At 39.1% G+C, this 20108-nt stretch overlaps 3 protein-coding genes across 4 annotated transcripts; 1 reads left to right on the top strand and 2 right to left on the bottom strand.

The window, feature by feature from the left end:
• Positions 1-635: 635 nt before the first annotated feature.
• kcnv2b (potassium channel, subfamily V, member 2b) lies at positions 636-5624 on the bottom strand. Of its 2 annotated transcripts, XM_031570514.2 has the most exons (4): positions 4151-5624; positions 1751-2685; positions 1301-1355; positions 636-683 (listed from the first exon to the last, which is right to left on the bottom strand). In XM_031570514.2, exons 1-2 carry the CDS (start codon positions 5453-5455, stop codon positions 2416-2418), a joined length of 1575 nt encoding a protein of 524 aa, XP_031426374.1. In that variant the 5' UTR covers positions 5456-5624; the 3' UTR covers positions 636-683; positions 1301-1355; positions 1751-2415. The 2 variants fall into 2 exon arrangements, with proteins under 2 accessions (XP_031426374.1, XP_031426375.1); XM_031570515.1 differs by lacking the exons at positions 636-683; positions 1301-1355 and adding an exon at positions 4017-4068 and having other exon boundaries at positions 2598-2685.
• A 2125-nt stretch (positions 5625-7749) lies between these two features.
• Positions 7750-11620, top strand: rchy1 (ring finger and CHY zinc finger domain containing 1). Its single transcript, XM_012830575.3, has 9 exons — positions 7750-7969; positions 8509-8628; positions 8798-8913; positions 9160-9238; positions 9368-9412; positions 9764-9822; positions 9931-9960; positions 10137-10257; positions 10518-11620. The coding sequence occupies exons 1-9, from the start codon at positions 7916-7918 to the stop codon at positions 10695-10697; spliced, it is 804 nt and encodes a 267-aa protein (XP_012686029.1). The 5' UTR covers positions 7750-7915; the 3' UTR covers positions 10698-11620.
• A 1145-nt stretch (positions 11621-12765) lies between these two features.
• LOC116221084 (flocculation protein FLO11-like) lies at positions 12766-19917 on the bottom strand. Its single transcript, XM_031570510.2, has one exon. It carries the CDS (start codon positions 15411-15413, stop codon positions 12873-12875), a length of 2541 nt encoding a protein of 846 aa, XP_031426370.1. The 5' UTR covers positions 15414-19917; the 3' UTR covers positions 12766-12872.
• Positions 19918-20108: the final 191 nt, after the last annotated feature.

Raw genomic sequence — 20108 nt, 5'->3', positions numbered from 1 at the left:
AACGTGATTTTCCTTCATACCCTGTGTGTATTTCAGCGGCTGAATTATAGTTTAATATAAAGACAGGTTCAACATATGTAAGGGGCTCCACATGGTGGGTTTACAAACCAGAAAAACATGGAAAAACACAAAATGATCAGACATCTGTTAAATTCGGTTTATATCAACTGGGACTAGTGTATGAAATGAAATATAACCATCATTCATGAATTCGTCTGTTCTAGCCAATGAGTAGGACACCAGCTTGATTGAAGGGGGAATGAAGAGGGTTGAATTCCCTTAGGCCGTTCATTTCAGAATGGATTCTTCGCTTGCTATAAGAACAACAACAAAAGAACATTGAATTATCAACAAGGCGAAAACTACAGATTTTACATAGTGCCAATACACAGACAGGTAAGCAATATAACTAAGGACATTTTCAACATTGGTGTACAACTTTACCTCTCTTAATACTGGGGTTCAATAATGCTCAGTAATCATATGTGGGAACTTAAGTCTTATCAAGGTGTTTTAGATAGAGTTCACACAATATGCCTCCATGTATAACGTATACAATATGTTGAACAGATTTAATCTTCTACCTTCTGCTAGCTCTTTGGCAATGCGCTCATTCTCCTCGCGAATCTTTTTCTCCTCCTCCTCAACCCTCCTCTCTTCTGCGGCAATTGGCTTCAGATGATCTATAGAACAAAAGTTTTGACTTTGAAACACACTAATGAGTAAAAAGCATGATGTTGCCCCCCCAGACATCACACATTTGAGAGGAAGTGTGGCAATTTTTGTGATCTTTTGCATTCTATACGTAAATTCTCAGTTACAGGGTTTATATTGCCCATTTGAACCTTTTCACCTACGACAATGCCATAATCAAGATATATAGCCTACCATGCACATGAATATTGGGAATATGGACAACGGGATCTTTCCACTCTTACTTTAAAATTACTAAATCACTACTTGTTCCTTGAAGCTTTATTTGACAAAAAGTCAGGTTTCACTTTCCCCACAAGTAAACTCGAATTTAAACTCGAACGCAATTTCTCTTCACTCTTAACTTTTGGCTTAAATTCTTTGAGAGAAAGAGTTCGAAGTCACTTGACTGAGATCTTGCTATGCTACAACACTACCCATATGTCCACCTCATATATATGTTCAACATTATATACAAACAATTATGTAACACAGCCCTTCAAAGAGTCAAGGTCTCAAAAGTCGCTAGCAATGCCATTAGCCAGTTAGCCATGTTAGCTAGTGTATTCTTCTATGGGACATAACATTACAAAAAACAGCAACTCACCATATCTCCTCTTTCCGTAGATGATTCCTGCAATTAATGCAGACCACCGGGCTGTCTGTAAGTCAGAATATAATGATAGACATAGTCAGGATGACAACATTTAGATAAGTCTGTCAATACAGCCACACTTCCATTCAATTCAGCTAGCTTTGTAGCTGACGCCAGTGTGCGTGCTAATTTTGCTTGTGCATTATGTTTATCAGTAGTCACCATTCTAAACAATTGTAATGATTGAAAGCTAAGATAGTGTAAATTGTTATCTATAGCTCAAACATTTGCAAATAACTCTTTCGAATACATTACGTATTTCTTGATTGTGGATGCAATAAGCTAGCTTGTACCAACTCATTGAAGAATGCTAGTCGTAACGTTAGCACTCACAAAGATCCTGTTATCTCGAAAAGGGCATTTGTTAACAGGTCGTAAATTCTAATACACTTAGTTACAAACCTTAATGAGTGGTGAAACTGCGACTGGAGGAACCATTGTACCGTCTATCCAGCAACGCTCGGCAGAGGTCAACTGGAGCCCAATGCAGTAAGCAGCTGTCTTCTTTTGTGGTGTTGATTTAAGCATTACATAGAAATTGCTAGTGCCACCTGCAGGACTGAACATATAGCCCAAGGATGGCAGGAAAGAAATATCTGGCGTCGCTCAAACAGAGACGTTTTAAATGAGTTTTGAATCTGAGACAGACCAGATTAAATTAGTTAAACATTGCTTTATTGTAAAACAGAACACATACTTAACGGCATATTAACTCAGAATGTATTCACAAAATGTTGTGATAAATATGTGTTGAATTTTACTTGAAAAAGGCAATATGACCTAAATACTCATATGTGTCACACAAACGTAACATTAACTTGCACAATATATTTTAAGTAAGAAAAAAATAATATACATCTTTAAAATGCATGTAATTATTGAAGTTAAAATGATCATCAACTTCTTGTCTGCACAAACTGTTTACAACAGTATATTAGCATAAGTTCTTTCAGTTGGCAACCAAATATGCAGGCTTGTAAGAGTGTAAGACTGTATTTCAGTAAAATATGCAGCAGCATAATATATTCAGTCAGAGTTCTTTAATATAAGTTTTTTAAGGCTGAGTCTTAGTTGGTGTTATAGGAAATGCTGTTCTTGCAGATTCTTGTCATTCCTCGTCTTGCCCTTTTGACAAACCTCAGTTTCCCTCTGTTCCTTACATTTGTGGTGTATTCGTGGGACTTGAGCTTTGAATAGTAGTCTGAGAACTTGTTGAAGAGCATAGATATCGGCATACCATTCAAGATTATTCCTAAAGAAATGCAACCAAAAGCAAAGATCCGTCCAAACAGAGTCTCTGGGTATATATCTCCATACCCTACTGTTGAAATACTAACCTGCAAAAGAGAAAGACATTTAGTTTGTTGAAGAGGTTGAGTACACTTTAGCCTAAATGTGTGGGTTTTTGTTTTACTGTAAACTAATTAAATTACTGTACTGTGATGAAATACATCAATGCTGGTGTTAATATTGACAAAATGTAACTTTTTACAAAAATCTGTATTTTATGGGTTGATAAAGGCTCCACTACTGCCATCTACTGTTTAAAATCATCCAAGGCCAAAGCTGACGTCAAATCAACCAGTTGGTACATATCTATGTCATGATATACATACATTTGAATGGAGTAAACCCTCAACCCCTTGCCCACCTTTTTTTTGCATTTTTCAAAATTATGCAGTGGGTTAAGTTAGGCTCAGAGCTTTAATTGTTGCCCTGGCCCTTTTTATAAGAGCACCAAAGTAAACAAATGTGATTTAAAAAGCACATGACATTGCACATATATCAGATAATGGCCAAATGTAGACAAATGTATTGTCTTATTACAATGATTAACCCAATGTTAAACTATGCTAAGCCTAATGACAAAGTACATGTAAGTGCATGCTTTTACAGCATTCACAAAGTGTGATACACTTTTCCTATGTATGAATTGAGATTTCATCTTATGCTGCCACTTACAGCAAGAAAGGTTACAATGATTTAAACTATTTCTGTTAGTTATAACTAGTGGTGAGATACTCTGACACATCTGGGGAAAACAAATACAGCTAATAAAGACCACACCATAAAAGCCTTTACATAACAATAACAACAGAGCTCTACATCTAGAACATTTAGGTTACTTTTAGCAGAGCTTTAGGAAAATCATAAATGTATGGAGAGTTAACAGAAACATCAACACTTAACATCAACTATCATGCCATCTGAATTTGTCTACTTAATTTTTCTTTATGGTTAAGAACAATCCTTCGGCCATTTACCTACATTATGTAGCCATTTTTATATGAAAGTAGGCTGCTCACCAGAGAAAATAATATAATTAATATAGCTATTAAAGATAGCCAGCAAGTGTAGGAAATGACCTAGCTAAGTAACTCATGGTCAATACCCCACAGTCAAAAATATGCATTTGGATGTTCATACTTACATTGTTAAATACCATATTCTCTACTACTCAGTAAGAAACACTTTGTTTTGTGGTTCATAACATTAATTCAGACTCTGTACACATTTTGCTACAATAGAGGAATTGCTACTTGTAATCTAAGTAAGTAATACACTAAAGGTAATATTCACTGTATGTACATAAGTGCATAAAATGAAAACTACTTTTTGAGTTCTTTACATAGCCTATTTTAAGTGTACTATACAGACTTGAACTTACTTATTTTCTCACATGTGCCGTTGTAGTTTTTTCATACATCCTAGAGATCAGACTTCAGACAGAGATCAAACTAAATTAATATCAAGACACTGTTGCACTATTTATTTTGTATCTGACCATGTTTTCATACTTACTGCAGCCCACCACCATGCATGTGGAATGCTAGTGAAGTTAGTATGAGGGACGTCATGCTCAACGGAGTAGACCATAGCAGAGAAGGTAAAGATGCCCATGGCGATAAAGAGGAGAAGGCACCCAACCTGCTGGTAGCACTGCCTCAGAGTGAAGCCAAAAGCTCGCAGCCCTGTTGAGTGACGAGCAAGTTTGAGAACCCTGAAGATGCGCATTAGCCGCATAATACGCAGAAGCTGACCTAACTTGTCCACTTGGCCCATTGTCTTCAGGTCACTGCCAGGTTTGGCCAAGTCCTCGCTGTCAAAGCATTCCAGAACCATTTGCAGGTAATGTGGTAAAATGGCGATCAAATCCACCGTGTTAAGTATACTTTTTGCAAACCATTTCAGGTCTGGTGTTGACACTAGCCGCAGAAGATATTCCATAGTGAAAAAGGCAAGGCAGACACTCTCAACATATTCACAATGAGTTTTCCCACTTAGTTGGCCTGTTGCACTCCTGTACTGCATCTCCTCCACAGAGCTCAGTGTCATTGCAACCAGTGACATCAACACAAACATACCTGAGGCCACTGCAATGAGTTTGGCAGGCACTGAAGAGAAAGGTTTCTCCATTATATTCCAGACCTTTCGCCGTGTGGACCCCATTATCATACCCCGAAATACCTCTTCATTTTCCTCAGCATCCATCTCAGCCAGTAGCTCCTTCTGGATTTTCAACTCCTCATCCAGCTCATCATGTCTTTCCTCAAACATGATGCGGCAGCAGCGATGGGAGTTCTTGATACGAATGCCCCAGTAGTTGATTTCCTCCAGAAAGTTTCGAGGACACAGCTCATCTTTAATCCAGAGCACTCCAGTCCTGTAGAAATTGGAGATGCTGTTGAATACGTCTGGGTCCCGGTCGAAAAAATACTCGTTACTTTTAACAATGTAATCATCACAGAGGTCCAGCTTCTTGATGGGGTCTGTGTAGGTGGCGAGCTTGCCAAGTCTAGTCTTCGGATACCTGGCAACAACCCCATGCGCGATCTGATAGGACTTGCCACCAACGTTGATGTTCAGCATGCAGTTCCTGACTGGTGTTGAAGACACTGGTAGTATGAACACCTCATCGTCCTCATCCTCACCAGCATATAGATCATAAATATCTTCTTCTATGTCATTCACAGAGCCCCACTGTTTGATCCAGCTGTCCTTCACGAACGGAAGTGGGCTGCATACAGGTTCTATGGAGGAATATCCTAGTTCACCAACTTTGAAATTTGGATACAGGCTTGGTCTTCTGGCTCTTGGATGTAACATTGCGGCCAGTTTTCTCTTTGCAAAATGAGCTCACTGGCTGCAGGCATGAACATCTAAATCGGAGAGTATTACTTCTCTCTAATGCGCCCCTTATCTAAGCACAAAGGATGTGACCGTATGCAAGGCTGCATGTCCCACAGGGCTGTCTGGAGGACCCATGTGCTTACAGAGCATTTTAAATACCATTATCCTCCTCTAAGCTCATGCTGTTGCTGTGACGTCTCAGCTTTGTCTTGTCTCAATGAGTGCCTTTGATCTTGATGTGAGAGTTTAGAGTTGTTGCAGGGTCATTTCTGGTACCACAAGTTCAACTTCACAGGTAATGTGTTGATGACAAAACACAGCAGTTCATCATTCGTTGCCATATTGTTATACAAGATAAATCACTAATGGTTCATTGTTCCTTCCAGTTCCCTGTTAGTTGTGTGACTAAATTAAACCCCAAGCAATTAAACTAGCAACTGTTGAATATTTTCCTATCATTAAACCTTAAAATGATTCCATGTTTGAAATTGCTTTTATTTATGTTATAAATATAAAATAATGTTTAACAGGATATTTCCCAAATAAAAAATATACTATTATGACAAAGAGAAAAGTCATCTAGAAGAGGAGAGTACTGAGGGTAGGGGGTAATTTAAAGAAGGTAATTCCATTAAAGAAGAAGCAAGCCTCTCAGTAAAATGGGTCTTAATCAGTGTCACGGAATCCATGAATCAAAGTAACTACAAAACTAAGGGCAAAGAAAAAAATCCTTTTCATACATGACTTCTCATCTCGCACGCTTTGCCATGAATTAATACTAAAATAGGATTACGGTATTGGAGAAATCGTATTAACAGCTTAATAACACAGAAGAGAACCATTACATAATTCATACATCTGCATACCATACAAATGCCATACATGTCCAGAATCAGTGTATGATGGCGTGAGAGTTCAACTTGCCAATGGGTTTGGGTCTGCTGGGGAAGTCTTGGGCTATGTGTGTTAGTGGGTCAGAAACATTTTTGCCCTTAAGGGAGATAGTTTTGACCAGCCACACACAGGAGGAGCTAGGAATATCAGCCAACCTGCAAAACAAAGGGGGGAGCCTTCTCTCTCGGCACAGGGGGGAGTTATGTATGTTATGGCTGTAATGGTTCTTATTACAGCAAAGCTTCAGGATTCTCCGACTGAAGGCTATGGAGGGATGTGAAGTACAGTCGATTATGTTAAGCAGTTTGGGCAACCTCCTCCTCTCCACAACCCGCTCCAAAGGCTCCAGGGAAGTCCCTCACACTGACCCAACCTTCTTAATCAGTCTGTTCAACTTCTTAGTGTCTCTGAGGCTGTTGCCCCAACAGATGGCTGCAAATAAAATTGCACCTGCCACCCCAGCTAGCTGCACATATTGAAAGAGATGTAGGCTTCCTTAAGAAGTAGAGTCTGCTCTGTCCCTTTCTGTAGACAGCTTCATTATTGCATTTCCATTCCAGACTGTTGTCAAGATGAACACCCAAGTCTTTGCATCCCTCCACCACCTCAACCTCTTCTCTCAGGGTGGAAATGATGTTCAACTTAGTCCGGGTTCTCCAAACATTTCACTGTTTAACATTTTATACCAATTACTCTATTTTGTGAATGTTTAGCATTGCTCTGTGAGTAGCTTAGGCATGCTTAACAGATTAACCCCTTCAATAGATCAGATTAGAGACAGTTATCATTTCAGGACAACAGGAGGACAATGTACAAGTTTCTAATCTCTGTGTGGCAGATGCACAATCCCTCTGTTGCTGTAAAGTTGATTGTAGAGGGCCATGCTTAGGTTTGTTTTACAGAGACATGTTATTGGTCTAGCAATTGATTGTAGAGGGCCATGCTTGGGTGTTGTTTTATAAGGGAGACTATTCAAACAATCTACTGAACTTGAAGGCTATGAATTTATGATAAACACAGATTAAATGTAATAACTAAAGCAAATGTGACGAAACCTGTTTTATAATAATATTGTTGGGTATATTGAAATGTCAATCACGATTCTTCAGGGAAAATATGTAGGGCTATTTTTTTTAAATAGAAGAAAACATGACAAAAACATAAAACACAGCTTATTCCTCCTAAAAATGAAAAGAAATCACGTTAAACCACGTTTTACATCCTGTCATAATCGGTTTCAGTTGGCTTTGCATAATAATAATTAAAAAAAACAATGCTGAAACGGTAATGCAAGGGGGAACCATTACATCCTACAAACTGCCTTCTCTGGCAAATACCGGAATTTTACAAGAACCCCTTGTGTGGCTGAGAGTCTATCTATGTAGAACAGTTGAGATGCTCAGACATGTGAATATTAATAATTTAAAGATGACGCACAACGCGTTTTAAGTGTTTTCAGGCCCACGTGTTGCTGCGCACTTTGAGATGTCTTGTCAGTTCTAAATTTCACCGGTAAAGTTAAGGCAAATAGGGTCAAAAAATATGGCTGCCACCGAAGCGGGGTGTGAACACTATGTGCGCAGCTGCCGGCTGAAAGTGAGATTTAATTTATTTACGAAATTATCATATTATATATGGACTTTCTTGCTGATTATTTTGTGTGCCTGCTGTTTAATGTCTTAAAACCACTCCTTGATGATCGGGGTCGATCAAGCAACGAGACCAAATTAGCAAGCTAACCCGAGCTACTCCCAGCCAACGTTAAAGCGAGTATGCTATGATAGTAAGCTAGCAGTCAAGTAAAACAAGCAAGGTTTCCATTTAATCCAGCTAAGTAATTAGCTAAAGCTGTTCGCTAGGAAATACTTTTGCAGTCACATCCCCAGTACCAACGGAAAACCGACATCTAAGTGGTCATTCAGATTAGTAACTAGCTAACATCAGACTTAGAAGTAGCAAGCTATCTATCTAGCGGGTTAGCCAACTAGCTAGCTGTCTTAACAGTTTCAGAAGCATTGGCTTGTCCCTTTGGTTGATTGCACAAACGTAGAAATAGAGTCAAATGTGTTGGTTTACTGTGCACGTTTGTGTGTAGTGACAGGCGTTTTCATAAATAAATATCATGTTGCATTCAGGCACCTTGCTGTGGGAAGTTCTACGTGTGCAGATTATGTCATGATGCTGAAGAAGAACATGAAATGGACAGGTTCCAGGTTAAGGAGGTCCAGTGCATCATATGCAATGCGGTACAAGAGGTAACCACCTTAAATTACGATGAGTTATAGTGGGTGTCAAAGAACTGCACTTTCAGAATGCTCTCCTAAATGTTGTGTAGTAGTAGGTTATGTCTTATCAGTCACTGTAAGGTATACACAAGGCTAATTGTTTGGCGCAGTAAAACATCGCATCAATGTTTCTTTTCAGGCACAGCATGATTGCAAGGAGTGTAACGTGAAATTTGGGGAATATTATTGCGGTATTTGCCACTTGTTTGACAAGGATAAGAAGCAGTATCATTGCAAACCCTGCGGGATATGCAGGTAAGAAGCCTATGTGTTTACTAGGTTTCTGACAGATGTGATTTTATTCCTGCTTGGCTGTTACATGAGCATCACATACACGCATACATACATACAGTGCATACAAACATACATACATACTTACATACATACTTAATTACTTGTGACCATGGAGTATATCATCATTGCAGTCCATAGGAGAACAAATGTGTAGGTTTTAAACCTGGCAGAGATTAATCTAGGCATACTTTATTTTTATGTTCACAGGATTGGACCAAGGGATAAGTACTTTCACTGTGAAAAGTGCAATTTGTGTTTAGCCTGTAATCTTCAAGGCAATCATAAGGTATGCATTGAAACAACTAGTATTGCAATTACTACTACTAACAATTACTATTGACTATTTTCCATTTGATTAAGCTGTTGATGGAGGAGTTTCATAAGTAATCTGCTTTACTCTTTCTTTTGATTTTAGTGTGTGGAGAATGTGTCCAGACAGAATTGTCCAGTTTGCATGGAGGTAAGGTGATCTTTTAAACCTTAAATCTGTAATTACAAGTCTTGGGGCTCTGTAGGATAACTGAATCGTTTGCTTTAAGCAAAATTGGTCTGTAATGTTAGTGGATTAATGTATGTTGAGCAAATACAAGTTTAGCATTTGTGTCAGGACCCCCATCCTCCCATATTTTGCCTTAAAAACATAAAACGATAAAAACACATAAAACCATTCAGGACTCATGTTTATCTGTCTTATCTGTCTCACAGGGCTTACTATTAATACAATCTTGAATCAAATGACTTATTTGATTGTTATTATGTATTTGCTCGTTCATTAAGTGTTGTATTTGATTCTGCGATAATTGTTTTTCAGGACATCCATACATCCAGGATAGGAGCTGATGTGCTCCCTTGTGGCCATTTACTTCATAAGTATGTTTTATTATGTTTTGCCAATTTAACAACAATTATAACTTTTGTGACCTGATTGTAAAACATCATGCAGTATTAAAAAAATGCCTACTATGTTTTCTTTCGCAGAACTTGCTTCATAGCGATGTGCAAAACAGGGTAATGGCCGTTATTTCGCTGTGGTTTCTTAATATATCAATCAGTTGTATGGTGGCAGTACCAGTTGTAGTTCTAGATTTAGTTGTAGATCTGTTTACTGAGTATTATGTCCTTTGTGTATGCCAAGAGGGCAATGATGGTGAATGGTTCTGACTTCTCTGTTGCCTCATCTGTAGTGCCTACCGCTGCCCGCTCTGCATGCACTCTGCTTGTGACATGCAGGCTTACTGGGAAGAGAGGGACAAGGAAATTGCCCAGTCACCAATGCCTACTGAGTACCTGGATGCTACTGTCAAGGTATTTTTATTGCAGGACATTTGATATCTATACACTTGAAATAATAGTCTGTTTTTATACCACTACTATCGAATAATCGCACACAATCATTTGCGCACATTTGAGGCCAGGTTTGACTAGAGAAGGTAGTGTGGAAGTTTACTGTTGTGGAATGTGTTACTTCATTCCATTTATTTCCTACCATTGAGGCTGCCACTGGCACCTATGTTACCAACATTTTCAGGCATTGTGTTCATGTTGATTCTTCTGTTCCTTCTTAGATAATTTGCAATGACTGCCAAGCTCATTGCATGGTGCCCTTTCATGTCCTGGGTTTGAAGTGCAGTGGTTGTGGGTCGTACAACACAGCACAGGATGGGGGACTGATCCAACCTCCACAGCCTCAAGAGCCTCAAGAGCCTCAAGAGCCTCAGCAGCAGGATACACCTCCCGATCCTTGACCCAAGTTTCCCTCATAACCTCCAATGTCAAGACTGTGACTGCAAGGATGCACACTCCCGCCGCTTTCATGTATAAGGTTTGAGTCGATGCAGAAAAACTCAATTGCTGTGATCACAATCTCAGGACACTTTTATCAGAATGTATACCCACAATAACAAATTCTGTTGTGAGTGGAGCATTACCCCCTTAAGTTCTGTAACACATAAAAGTACATTAACTGTATCAGTAACTGTATCATTAAATGCCAACAAGCTACGTTCTGATTTCAGTTGAGCTTCCAGCTGTGTGAGTTAGAAGTAGTGATGAATTAAAAGTGAGAAGATCTCTTAATTTACTCCAGTCACTAAGCCACCAATACCTTTATGAAATCAACTGGCAAGTACAGTATTTTACGATTTTCTAATTGGTACCCCTGGGAGGGAAGGACCTGCACCTGTTTCCTTGTTTGCATCACATCATTCACATCATTATTAACATGCATCAGTCCATGTTTCATATTTGTGTGGAGGGTTGTAGGATCTATAAAATGAAAATAATGATCACAAAGAAAATGATCACAGAGAACAGTGGGGATTTGTTAAGGCTAAAACTGACAATAATGTAGGAACAGGACGTGATCATGAATTTCCCTTGAAGGTTGTTTACAGTCGAATTTTTTTTTGTACAGAATGTAGACCAAGCATTCAGTTGAACTGTGATTTTATTGTGTCTCTCGAACAGTTAAATAACATCATGAATGGGAGGAAAAGTGTGGTATGAAATGTCGCCGCTGCTTGTCATCTGGTGGTCACACAATCTTTTGAACCTAAAGCTTTTTGCATTAATAAAAGAAAGCTAAACGTGCAACCTGAATTCAGTTTTTGATAACAACTACAATATGTAACAAATGAAAAAGATTTTAAAATAAAGATTTTACGCAGTACTGTATTGAATTACATGCTATTTTTAAGTTGTTTTCCAATGTATTCTGAGTAGTCCACAATATGGTAATTAGTATGAATCGGTATTAGAATAGAATTAAAGTAGATTCCTTCTACGGTACCCTTATGCTGACATCCATCTTGATATCTATTAGGTGAAAATTCACTCAAGTTACCTCAGGACTCCGGAGTTGCATATAAGTATATTTATTAAACAACAACAGCTAACTCGTTGGGCTCACCCACGTCCCGGCAGGTCAGAGAGAGAGAGACACAGGCCCTCTCACAGAGAGAGAGAGAGAGCCCGTGCTCACTCCCACACTGCAGCAGACGAGAGAGAAGCAATAATAAACAAGGTTTATATAGATAGAAGTTTAGCGTTCTCTGGCGCCAAAACACTTTGTCAGCAGGGATAACCACCTGGTGGGTCTCTGAGGTCATCTTACTATGCTTCCTGCCATGCAAGGATGTCAGTTTTGCACAAGGTCGAAAGAAGCACAGTTCGACCCAAGGGCTGAACGATTAATTGCATTTGCGATTTAATCGCGATATGATAGAACGCGATTTTCTAACCGCAACGTTCGCGATTAAAAAACGTGGTCTAAAAAAAAAAAAAAAAAAAATTCTTTTTTTTTTTTTTTTTTTTTAAGGTGGTAAATTTTGCACACAGTGTTTAAAAAGTGCATGCCTAGTGTTAATACTTAAAATTACTTTTTTTAAATTACTTAAATGCACAGTGGCAAAGCCACCTATTTGTTGTTCTTGTTTCTGTAATAAAACAGTTAAATAAAAATGTAAAATGTGGGAAAGAATATTTTACACTAAATGTATCTAATATTGTGTTGGTCATATTTAAATCATTCATTCCGTTTTGTTGGGGAAAAAAAGAGGATACAAAAAAAAATCGCATATTAAATCGCAATCGCAATATTTTGGTAAAAAAATCGCAATTAGATTATTTTCCCAAATCGTTCAGCCCTATTCGACCCTCCTTATCACCTCTGACCCAAACATGCTGTTGCACATATGCAGACTAAGTGGCACCTAATAATCTAAGTTACACACGCACAGAAACACAGAAAAGCCATGTTCCTGCTTACATAAGCACATGATTCATACAAGGTATATAAATTCATACAAGGTATACAAGGCACTTGATAAATATATTCTGAAGTCATTAACAGTGGTTTGAAATTATCTCCATCAATATCTAATTTCAGAAATGTCTGTATGTTCTGGCTAGTTTTCAAACATTTAACTGCCAGTGCCAGAAGGGACATCTCCTCTTCCTTCCTCAGGTGTCACAGAGGTTTCCGAAACAGGCTGAGTTGTTTCATTTGGAATTGTAGAAATAGATTGTTGAGGGCCCTCTGTTCCTTGAGTGGTGTCAATTGAAGTTGTAGAAGCAGAATCTTCAGTGGTTTCAGTTGGACTTGTAAATATAGGTTCTTCAGTGGTTTCAGTTAGAGTTGTAGAAGCAGAATCTTCAGTGGTGTCAGTTGAAGTTGTAGATGTAGGTTCTTCAGTGGTTTCAGTTGAAGTTGTAGAAGCAGAATCTTCAGTGGTTTCAGACGGAGTTGTAGATGTAGGTTCTTCAGTGGTGTCAGTTGAAGTTGTAGAAGCAGAATCTTCAGTGGTGTCAGTTGAAGTTGTAGAAGCAAAATCTTCAGTGGTTTCAGTTGGAGTTGTAGATGTAGGTTCTTCAGTGGTCTCAGTTGAAGTTGTAGATGTGGGTTCTTCAGTGGTCTCAGTTGAAGTTGTAGAAGCAGAATATTCAGTGGTTTCAGTTGGAGTTGTAGATGTAGGTTCTTCAGTGGTGTCAGTTGAAGTTGTAGAAGCAGAATCTTCAGTGGTGTCAGTTGAAGTTGTTGAAGCAGAATCTCTAGTGGTTTCAATTGGAGTTGGAGATGTAGGTTCTTCAGTGGTTTCAGTTAGAGTTGTAGATGTAGGTTCTTCAGTGGTCTCAGTTGAAGTTGTAGAAGCAGAATCTTCAGTGGTTTCAGTTGGAGTTGTAGATGTAGGTTCTTCAGTGGTCTCAGTTGAAGTTGTAGAAGCAGAATCTTCAGTGGTTTCAGTTGGAGTTGTAGATGTAGGTTCTTCAGTGGTGTCAGTTGAAGTTGTAGAAGCAGAATCTTCAGTGGTGTCAGTTGAAGTTGTAGAAGCAGAATCTTCAGTGGTTTCAGTTGGAGTTGTAGATGTAGGTTCTTCAGTGGTGTCAGTTGAAGTTGTAGAAGCAGAATCTTCAGTGGTGTCAGTTGAAGTTGTTGAAGCAGAATCTCTAGTGGTTTCAGTTGGAGTTGGAGATGTAGGTTCTTCAGTGGTTTCAGTTAGAGTTGTAGATGTAGGTTCTTCAGTGGTTTCAGTTGTAGATGTAGGTTCTTCAGTGGTGTCAGTTGAAGTTGTAGAAGCAGAATCTTCAGTGGTGTCAGTTAAAGTTGTAGAAGCAGAATCTTCAGTGGTTTCAGTTGTAGATGTAGGTTCTTCAGTGGTGTCAGTTGAAGTTGTAGAAGCAGAATCTTCAGTGGTTTCAGTTAGAGTTGTAGATGTAGGTTCTTCAGTGGTGTCAGTTGAAGTTGTAGAAGCAGAATCTTCAGTGGTGTCAGTTGAAGTTGTAGAAGCAGAATCTTCAGTGGTTTCAGTTGGAGTTGTAGATGTAGGTTCTTCAGTGGTGTCAGTTGAAGTTGTAGAAGCAGAATCTTCAGTGGTGTCAGTTAAAGTTGTAGAAGCAGAATCTTCAGTGGTTTCAGTTGTAGATGTAGGTTCTTCAGTGGTGTCAGTTGAAGTTGTAGAAGCAGAATCTTCAGTGGTGTCAGTTAAAGTTGTAGAAGCAGAATCTTCACTGGTTTCAGTTGTAGATGTAGGTTCTTCAGTGGTGTCAGTTGAAGTTGTAGAAGCAGAATCTTCAGTGGTGTCAGTTGAAGTTGTAGAAGCAGAATCTTCAGTGGTTTCAGTTGGAGTTGTAGATGTAGGTTCTTCAGTGGTGTCAGTTGAAGTTGTAGAAGCAGAATCTTCAGTGGTGTCAGTTGAAGTTGTAGAAGCAGAATCTTCAGTGGTTTCAGTTAGAGTTGTAGATGTAGGTTCTTCAGTGGTGTCAGTTGAAGTTGTAGAAGCAGAATCTTTAGTGGTTTCAGTTGTAGATGTAGGTTCTTCAGTGGTGTCAGTTGAAGTTGTAGAAGCAGAATCTTCAGTGGTTTCAGTTGTAGATGTAGGTTCTTCAGTGGTTTCAGTTGTAGATGTAGGTTCTTCAGTGGTGTCAGTTGAAGTTGTAGAAGCAGAATCTCCGGATGTGGTTGTTTCAGATGGAGTTGTAGATATAGGTTCTTGAGTGGTTTTAGATTGAGTTGTAGAAATAGAATCTTGAGTGCTGTCGGTTGAAATTGTAGAAGTAGAATCCTGAGTTGAAGTTGTTTGTTGTGTGGTTGTAGAAGTTGTTGACGTTGGTTTTCTTCTCAACAACTTTATTACTTGATCTATAGATGTAATAGGGAATACCATTATCTTGATTTTGCGAAGAGGTGGATATATCTCAGGATTTCTTTTTGTTTTAAAAGTCCAACGTTGTCGCATATCAGTCTTGACCTTCAGTAATGTAGACATGAGGGAACCTGGAGGAATGGAGATGACTGGAGGCTGCTTGTCTGAATTAGTTTTATCCACACACATTGTGAATGGGAGATTTGAATATTTTTTCTTGTTTAAACATGTAGAGGTCCCTGTAGATGAGCGCTGTGGGACCTGAGGGGGCAGCAAGAGAGAGATATAATGGCAATGATGTACTTGATAGAAATCGGTCATTTCAGTACATATTCATACTGTCGTTAGACAATATCACATGTTCTTCAATTGATGATGAGCTTAGTGCATTTTTGTTAGTATCAGGGAGATTGAAGTGGTTGACAAAAAGCTTTCCGAGATCAAATTTACTTATTGAACAAGAAACAAATAATTAGAAATAAGAATACATTTAGACTGCATATTACATGATCACTATGGATGGGTTTCATAAAATTATGGTTTTTCTTCTAACAAAATTACAGGTACATTTATCCACATTCCGCCTTCACTCTATGTCTGAGTGAATTAACATAATGATAGAATTTTAGAAAACGTGTGTAGAAAATAGTATGACTGCACTCTTGGCATCATTACAGTATTATTGAAAAACAGATATTCCAATAAACCTTTAGATTCAAGTCGGGCAGGGACTGTTAATATTTGCTCCTTTATATTCAATTGTGAAAAATTACTCTGTACTCACATTACGAAGAGCCAGTGCACTCAGGGTTGGGACAGTTAAGATGATGAAGCACAAGTTCATGTTCTCTGCACATCGGGCATTCGTTTGAAAATGTCAACCAGTGTTCTTTTATATGTCAGAACCAGAGAGGCAGAGTGTCTTTCTTTTATTGAGCTGTAACCAGGCTGTTTTTTTTTTCAACTCCTGTGGTTAAGATGAGTGTTGACACAATATGGCAATGCAGAAGTAACATTGAAGCCACATTTATTCCAGCATTAAATGTCATGCAGAGTGTAATCTGTAGAACAGTGTCTGAAACGTCACCATCGTAGCAAATGCAAAATCTTGAGTTATTCATCCACTCACATGTGAAAATAATGTACGTTTGTCACATTTAAAATAGAGGTTTCAGTTTATTTATATCAGCACCTTGATACATACGGCATTTGATTATATCACCAAACACAGGTTTTGGGATATATGTCTATGCAACATATTTATTTTTTTATCATAATTAAAAACGTATGGCTCGTATTTCAGTTTTAGTCACATTAGTATATATCGGACATAGGGTAAACATGAACATGAGGCAGTACAAACAACAAATTTCTCATGACTCACCATGTGTGGTGAGTCAGTCAAATGTGGTGGGTATACTGGTTAATACAAAACATTACAACTGTGCTACATGTTATCACCTCTGGCAGGTCCAGGCAAAGAGCTGTTTTTCTGTTTGTCTGAAACGTCACCATCGTAGCAAATGCAAAATCTTGAGTTAATCATCCTCTCACTCGTCAAAATAATGTACCTTTGTCACATTTAAAATAGAGGTTTCAGTTTATTTATATCAGCACCTTGATACATACGGCATTTGATTATATCACCAAACAAAGGTTTTGGGATATATGTCTATGCAACATATTGATTCTTTCATCATAATTAAAAACGTATGGCTCGTATTTCAGTTTTAGTCACAGTATATATCTGACATAGGATAAACATGAGGCAGTACAAACAACACATTTCTTATGACTCACCATGTGTGGTGAGTCATTCAAATGTGGTGGGTATACTGGTTAATACAAAACATTACAACTGTGCTACATGTTATCACCTCTGGCAGGTCCAGGCAAAGAGCTGTTTTTCTCTAGTGGGTAAGGCTCAGGTGGGGCAACATTGGTGGTCTCCATTGTGGGAGACTCCGGCGAGAATGTGCCTGCTGGTTGAGGAGGAGTGGCGCCTGTTCCAAGGAACTCTAAGCCTGGTTCATAAGTCTGTGGCTCCAAGGTTGCTTCAGCAGGTCCTGTGGTTGTGTTGGTGACCACTGGATGAGTGGTGTTGGGGGTGCTCTCCGCCATGGGTGCTGGCTCGACAGGTAGAAGGGGGGCGTCAGCCGTGGCAACTTCCTCCGAGGAAGACTCATTAGATTCCAGAGATTCCAGGCTGAGTTGAAGGAGAGATCTGAGCTGCTGAGGGTCCAAGCCGGCCTGTTGCACAAGGACGCAGAGCAATGAGACAATTATTATTTAGCTCGTAGACTCATTTCAAGTGAAATTAATGCAATTGTTTTTTTTCCTTCTTACTGAAATTGTAGAGGCTGTTGCAGCGATTAAGCAAACAAAAAATGCAATTTTAAGTCCATCCATTGTCGTCTTGTGTCCTATGAGAAAACAGAGTTGGCTGTTTATTAAAAAGCATTTGAAGTACTTACTGCATGTCCTTTTGTGATCTACTATTTAACTCAACAGAGAACACATCTGAACCTATGAAGGAGCTATTACCTAAACATTGCCCAATGCAAATTAGAGGAGAATTAAACTTTACCTTATTCACTGTGCACACTAGGTTTCCAGGATAAACTGTATCCAACAGTGAAAGTGGAGTTTTCTTCAACAGCAATCTACTGCCTTTGACTGGAAATAAGACTGGTCAGTGACCATGCCGGCTTATATAAAGCATGTACATGATCAGTATTCCCCCTCAACGGATTTCCTCATTGTAATTCACTTTCTTTGACATCGCCGGAAGTGTATTCTTTATTATGTGTCAAAAAAATAATGAGTTGTTGGAAAAAAAGTCTGAAAATAAACCTAAATTAGAGATGTGAACAATGACAAATGACAGTCTTGACATGTTTTTCTAAACAGTTGGTGGAAAAGTCTCCCATGATGTGATGATCCCATCACTTGTAAACATGTTGTTTTACCAGACCAACCACAAAATGAAAGGGCAGACGCATACATCCCAAATCCCTGTTGCTTTGCTTAGACGGGTTACTGAATGCAAAATGGGAACGTAATAAACATCACCACCTCAAAAACAAACAATCTGTTGAAGCCGCAAAAGTCAACAAGGTTTGACATGGAAGTTACCCTCCAGCCACAATGTTATACATTTACAGGCAAACACAGGTGGAAGAAACAATTTAAAGTGCAGAAGAAATAATAAACAGAGCCTGGTTAACTTACCCCAAATTACCCTGTTCTACCTGGCTAAATTAAAAGGTCGTCTCTTGTAGGTAAAAAAATGGAAATATACTGTATGAACTGATTCATTCTTGCACACTCCCTAGGCAAGATTTGGGTTGCTTCTTGCAGAATTGTGATGCATCAGAGGATATGAATGTCAAGAATGTAGAAATTAGTTACTTTACCATGCTGTTTGTGTAGTTTTGTCAAAACTTATGGTGCGTATTAAGATTTAACCCCGTCATGACAGTTGTCATCTCCAAATCAGGATGTCACACAGCTGATTATTTCTTTCTGATCATTTTATTCATTTAAAGAAAAAAAATCATTTTATTTGCAATCAGGCAATTGGCAATACAAAACCAAGAAATATAATTTCACACAATACACATGAAGCCATCAGATTACAACCAAACCCAACCCAAGCACTGGTCATTCTTTGTAGTTTTGTTTAATAGGATAAGATTTAATCTGTGCAGGGAAAATCTCCCTTCCTAGCAACTGTGAGAGAATAGAAGCCAGATCAAAATCCTCTCCCTCTTCAGGAATTGGAAGCACTATGCCAGGGAAGATGATCACAGGTGGTAGACGCCCGGCTGGAGGAGCCAGAGAGGATGCGGAGGGTGGCGCGGTAGTTGATTGTGACCCAGGATTGGTGGAAGGTCCCAAGTCAGTCTCAGGCACCAAAGACTCTAAACCAGCAGGGAATACGAAGACATTCTGAGCACCACCAGATGAAGGAGGCAAGAGAAAAACCTGAGGCGACTCCCCATTCGCGGCAGGAAAGAGAAAGACTGGCTGCGGAGCGGATGTGGTAGTGACATCTGGAGCAGGGCTGGTGCTGGAAGGGGGAGGGGCAGGCGTTTGACAAGGTTTTGGGGTAGGGGCTGGCTTTGGTATTGGGGCAGGATTAGGCACAGGTTTTTGGGTAGGGGCTGGGGCAGGTGGAGGCTTTGGGGCGGGGTCTTTAGGGGGATCAAAATCAATGACAGGTTGATAGTTGTAATCGTAGTCGTCTCCCAACCACCATCCCAGCTGACGAGCTCTTCTGGCCTGTTTTTGTATCTTCAGAAAGGAGTATACATGCAGAGGAGTCATACAGAGGCTCATAAAACATACCCAAAAACATTTAAAATACATGCAGTTGCCCTGTTCGAAACTGACAGAGGTTCATATACTTACTGAGAAACAAGAACACAGGTGAACCATCCAAACAAATACAATTAAGATCTTCATCTTTCTGTTCAAAAAGAGATACACAAAATGAGACTTCAAATGTCAAATACTACCAGCTTACAAGGTTGAGACCAAATCATATTAGTAATAAATCACCCACTTTAGAAGAAGCAGTCTTGAGTTGTGTTTCTCTTGTGCTGTTATCTGGTCACAGATGCTGCCTTTAAAGCAGACACCACACATTCATTTTAAACCACACCTACCCTCTTCAAAACCAATGTAATTGTGAAAAATAGTTTTAACCTTAATCAGCAATTGCACACTGTCTAGCGGCATGGCTGTGCAAGCCCATACCAGTGCACACGATGTGTATGGGGCTTTTTTCTGGTCATTTAACCACATGCAAATGACTTCCCAAAAAAAAAAAAAATCACTGTTAGCCCTTTTAAGTGGTCCAAGTACCCATTGCAAAGTGCAGTGAAAACTTCACCCCAGACACCCATACTGCATTAGCCAATACCATGAATCCACCCAATCATTAGACAAAAGCATCTGCTAAATACCTTAAGCATCATTGTTTGTACTTGCTGAAATAAAGGTTGGAATTCC

This window comes from Clupea harengus, chromosome 7 (assembly GCF_900700415.2).
Source record: "Clupea harengus chromosome 7, Ch_v2.0.2, whole genome shotgun sequence".
Classification (NCBI taxonomy): domain Eukaryota; kingdom Metazoa; phylum Chordata; class Actinopteri; order Clupeiformes; family Clupeidae; genus Clupea; species Clupea harengus.
The sequence above is the reverse complement of the archived record's forward strand: the minus strand, read 5'-3'. Positions and strand labels throughout refer to the sequence as shown.

Excerpts from the sequence above, each read along its gene's own strand:
- rchy1 (XM_012830575.3), top strand. The coding sequence starts at position 7,916 with ATGGCTGCCACCGAAGCGGGGTGTGAACACTATGTGCGCAGCTGCCGG. Across the intron at positions 8,629-8,797 it reads TATGCAATGCGGTACAAGAG|GCACAGCATGATTGCAAGGA; the intron begins GTAACCACCTTA and ends GTTTCTTTTCAG. Across the intron at positions 10,258-10,517 it reads ACCTGGATGCTACTGTCAAG|ATAATTTGCAATGACTGCCA; the intron begins GTATTTTTATTG and ends GTTCCTTCTTAG.
- kcnv2b (XM_031570514.2), bottom strand. The coding sequence starts at position 5,455 with ATGTTACATCCAAGAGCCAGAAGACCAAGCCTGTATCCAAATTTCAAA. Across the intron at positions 2,686-4,150 it reads ATGCATGGTGGTGGGCTGCA|GTTAGTATTTCAACAGTAGG; the intron begins GTAAGTATGAAA and ends TCTCTTTTGCAG.
- LOC116221084 (XM_031570510.2), bottom strand. The coding sequence starts at position 15,413 with ATGACCGATTTCTATCAAGTACATCATTGCCATTATATCTCTCTCTTG.